Source organism: Procambarus clarkii, chromosome 40 (genome assembly GCF_040958095.1).
Source record: "Procambarus clarkii isolate CNS0578487 chromosome 40, FALCON_Pclarkii_2.0, whole genome shotgun sequence".
NCBI classification, from domain to species: domain Eukaryota; kingdom Metazoa; phylum Arthropoda; class Malacostraca; order Decapoda; family Cambaridae; genus Procambarus; species Procambarus clarkii.
The window spans coordinates 14,605,479-14,609,878 of record NC_091189.1 but is presented as its reverse complement, the minus strand read 5'-3'; the positions used below and the strand labels follow the sequence as shown (position 1 = coordinate 14,609,878).

Sequence of the window (4,400 nt, the reverse complement as noted above, 5' to 3'; positions counted from 1 at the left end):
TAAGAGGGGTAACTGAGGGGACACATAAGAGGGGTGACTGAGGGGACACATTAGAGGGGTGACTGAGGGGACACATAAGAGGGGTGACTGAGGGGACACATAAGAGGGGTGACTGAGGGGACACATAAGAGGGGTGACTGAGGGGACACATTAGAGGGGTGACTGAGGGGACACATAAGAGGGGTGACTGAGGGAACACATTAGAGGGGTGACTGAGGGGACACATAAGAGGGGTGACTGAGGGGACACATAAGAGGGGTGACTGAGGGGACACATGAGAGGGGTGACTGAGGGGACACATAAGAGGGGTGACTGAGGGGACACATAAGAGGGGTGACTGAGGGGACACATTAGAGGGGTGACTAAAGGGGTCACATGAGGGAAGTAACCAAGGAGAAGTATCAGCGGGGCGTCTGTAGAAGACCATATTAATCACCCTTGACATGGATGAGGGGAAATTCCCCTTCCCCTCTCGTTAATACACCAATAACAAGGCGGAGTGTTGTTGCACAGCCTTAACGACTGTGATGAGGTCAGTCGTCGTCACTCAACCTCCTCCAGCTGCTGAGGTTGTCACTCAACCTCCTCCAGCTGCTGAGGTTGTCACTCAACCTCCTCCAGCTGCTGAGGTTGTCACTCAACCTCCTCCAGCTGCTGAGGTTGTCACTCAACCTCCTCCAGCTAGTGACGTAATGTTACTGCAACTATTCTGACTTCATAATAACGTTAAATAAACGTTAAACAAAGGTCGCAATAACGTTAAACGAACGTCATAAAACCCTTAAACGAACGTTCTGGTTACGTTGGCGAATTTGCACCTTTTTATTATTATTTTATCAAGATGCTTAACGCGATCCTTCCTTATGGTAAGCACCCATGGTGGGGTTGTCAGACCATCAGACTCGTACTCTTGAGGCCTGAGTTCGAATCTCCCAGGATCCAAATGCCTGAAAACATACTAACAATAATATTAAATAATATATATTGATCAGTTTAATTCCGACTCGCGTGTTAATCAATGTGTTTGATGGGAACTCTTGACACCTTGGTTCTGGATACACAAATCTGTTGGTGTTTGTAATATGTGGAGGTTGCAATGGAAAACGATCTATTTACTAATTCACTGTAATATATGTCTGTCTGTCTGTCACTGTCTCTGTCTCTGTCTGTCTGTCTGTCTGTCTGTCTGTCTGTCTCTGTCTCTGTCTGTCTCTCTCTCTCTCTCTGTCTCTGTCTGTCTGTCTGTCTGTCTGTCTGTCTGTCTGTCTGTCTGTCTGTCTGTCTGTCTGTCTGTCTGTCTCTCTCTCTCTCTCTCTCTGTCTCTGTCTGTCTCTGTCTGTCTCTCTCTCTCTCTCTCTACCTGGTTGAGATTTACAAATCATATGCACTATTTCAGTGCTTGAAGGCCATTTACCAGGAACCGCTGGTGCCACTCGTTCACCTGTGAGCACCTGTGAGCACCTGTGAGCACCTGTGAGCACCTGTGCACACCTGAGGACTCATAGTGACACCTGAACTTTCATATATATTCGTATATATATATATACAAATACATTCAGATTATTTGCATATTGTGTCGCCTGAATATTGAAAGTTTTAGCTAGTGTTTATATTTTGACAAAGCCAGTGTCTGTATATTGACAGACTAAGCCAGTGTCTGTATATTGACAGACTAAGCCAGTGTCTGGACACTGACAGACTAAGCCAGTACCTGTACACTGACAGACTAAGCCAGTACCTGTACACTGACAGACTAAGCCAGTACCTGGACACTGACAGATTAAGCCAGTACCTGGACACTGACAGACTAAGCCAGTACCTGTACACTGACAGACTAAGCCAGTACCTGTACACTGACAGACTAAGCCAGTACCTGTACACTGACAGACTAAGCCAGTACCTGTACACTGACAGACCAAGTCAGTACCTGTACACTGACAGACTAAGCCAGTACCTGTACACTGACAGACTAAGCCAGTACCTGTACACTGACAGACTAAGCCAGTACCTGTACACTGACAGACTAAGCCAGTACCTGGACACTGACAGACTAAGCCAGTACCTGGACACTGACAGACTAAGCCAGTACCTGGACACTGACAGACAAAGCCAGTACCTGTACACTGACAGACTAAGCCAGTGTGTGTATATTGACAGACCAAGTCAGTACCTGTACACTGACAGACTAAGCCAGTACCTGTACACTGACAGACTAAGCCAGTACCTGGACACTGACAGACTAAGCCAGTACCTGTACACTGACAGACTAAGCCAGTGTGTGTATATTGACAGACCAAGTCAGTACCTGTACACTGACAGACTAAGCCAGTACCTGTACACTGACAGACTAAGCCAGTACCTGTACACTGACAGACTAAGCCAGTACCTGTACACTGACAGACTAAGCCAGTACCTGTACACTGACAGACTAAGCCAGTACCTGTACACTGACAGACTAAGCCAGTACCTGTACACTGACAGACTAAGCCAGTGTGTGTATATTGACAAACCAAGTCAGTACCTGTACACTGACAGACTAAGTCAGTACCTGTACACTAACAGACTAAGCCAGTACCTGTACACTGACAGACTAAGCCAGTACCTGTACACTGACAGACTAAGCCAGTGTGTGTATATTGACAGACCAAGTCAGTACCTGTACACTGACAGACTAAGCCAGTACCTGTACACTGACAGACTAAGCCAGTACCTGTACACTGACAGACTAAGCCAGTACCTGGACACTGACAGACTAAGCCAGTACCTGTACACTGACAGACTAAGCCAGTACCTGGACACTGACAGACTAAGCCAGTGTGTGTATATTGACAGACCAAGTCAGTACCTGTACACTGATAGACCAAGTCAGTACCTGTACACTGACAGACCAAGTCAGTACCTGTACACTGACAGACTAAGCCAGTACCTGTACACTGACAGACTCAGCCAGTACCTGTACACTGACAGACTAAGCCAGTACCTGGACACTGACAGACTAAGCCAGTACCTGGACACTGACAGACTAAGGACTTGGACTCTACTGGTGCTCTAGTATTCACCTGCGAGAAGTCGCTGACAGTGTAAGCGTCGCAAATTGCGAGGAACGAGACGTTTTGTCTTTAAAGGTTAAAAACTGGCGGTGTCAGCTGAGGGCTGACCACCTGCCTCAACGCTGTCAGCTGAGGGCTGACCACCTGCCTCAACGGTGTCAGCTGAGGGCTAACTACCTGCCTCAACGGTGTCAGCTGAGGGCTGACCACCTGCCTCAACGGTGTCAGCTGAGGGCTGACCACCTGCCTCAACGGTGTCAGCTGAGGGCTGACCACCTGCCTCAACGCTGTCAGCTGAGGGCTGACCACCTGCCTCAACGCTGTCAGCTGAGGGCTGACCACCTGCCTCAACGTGCTTGTCAGATAATCTGGAGGAGCTTGTCGGCTGTGGCACCTAATCGCGAGGAATGATTGTGATGTGGGTGCCCCCGTGAAGTGGCACATGTGTACAGCTGCATCTGTCTGCTCGACGCACACACCTGTGGCTCTGACACCTGCCTCAGATGCACACATACAAACACACACACACACACACACACACACACACACACACAAACACACACACACACACACACACACACACACACACACACACACACACACACACACACACCATACAAGGTATGACAGGAAGAGACAAGGTAGACAAGGACAACCTCTGTAAGCTGAGAGAAAGTAGGACAAGAGGAAATCAATGAAAGAAAAAGTTATCAAGCGATAACCCAACTGGTTATCGCCTCGCCCCAGAGACAAACACACAAACAACGTGTCCAAGATACATGTATCTCTCCAAACCTCAAGACGGAGAAATGCAATATTTACGTTAGCGTGTCACAGCGGGCGAAGGGTAGACTTGCGTAAGTTTAGGTTGATACGCATGTTGTGCCAAGCTGCCCAGACTTACGGTAAGAGAAAATGTATATTTTATCAGCAGCTATTTTACCACTGGACGTGTATGTATTACACCTTGCTCCAGGGATTAATGTGTTTGTATACCCTGGCCATATTTTGGTCATATTGATTGTCTTGGCTGGAAAACATGCCCTAGAAGTGGGAGTGGGGGGGGGGGGAGGGAGGGAGGGAGGGAGGGAGGGGGGGGGGAGAGAGAGAGAGAGAGAGAGAGAGAGAGAGAGAGAGAGAGAGAGAGAGAGAGAGAGAGAGAGAGAGAGAGAGAGAGAGAGAGAGAGAGAGAGAGAGAGCAACCAGCAATCAGGAGAAGGCTAATCTACTGGTAAACCATCTTGCTGCGAAGATTCAAGTCCATGAGCCTGAGCGTCAACCTCCACACCTTGTTCCAAGCACTGCTTCTAAGATGACTGAAGTAGTTGTAAAGGACGCTGAAGTTCTCCA

At 48.3% G+C, this 4,400-nt stretch overlaps 1 protein-coding gene across 1 annotated transcript in view; it reads left to right on the top strand.

Annotated features, from left to right (window-relative positions):
• The first annotated feature begins 4,362 nt into the window (after nucleotides 1-4,362).
• Nucleotides 4,363-4,400, top strand: part of LOC123758095 (putative uncharacterized protein DDB_G0268364) — a 6,695-nt gene continuing 6,657 nt past the window's right edge. The window contains exon 1 of the mRNA XM_045742282.1: nucleotides 4,363-4,400. This exon is cut by the window's right edge and continues 99 nt beyond it. Coding sequence (XP_045598238.1) covers nucleotides 4,363-4,400 — 38 coding nt within the window.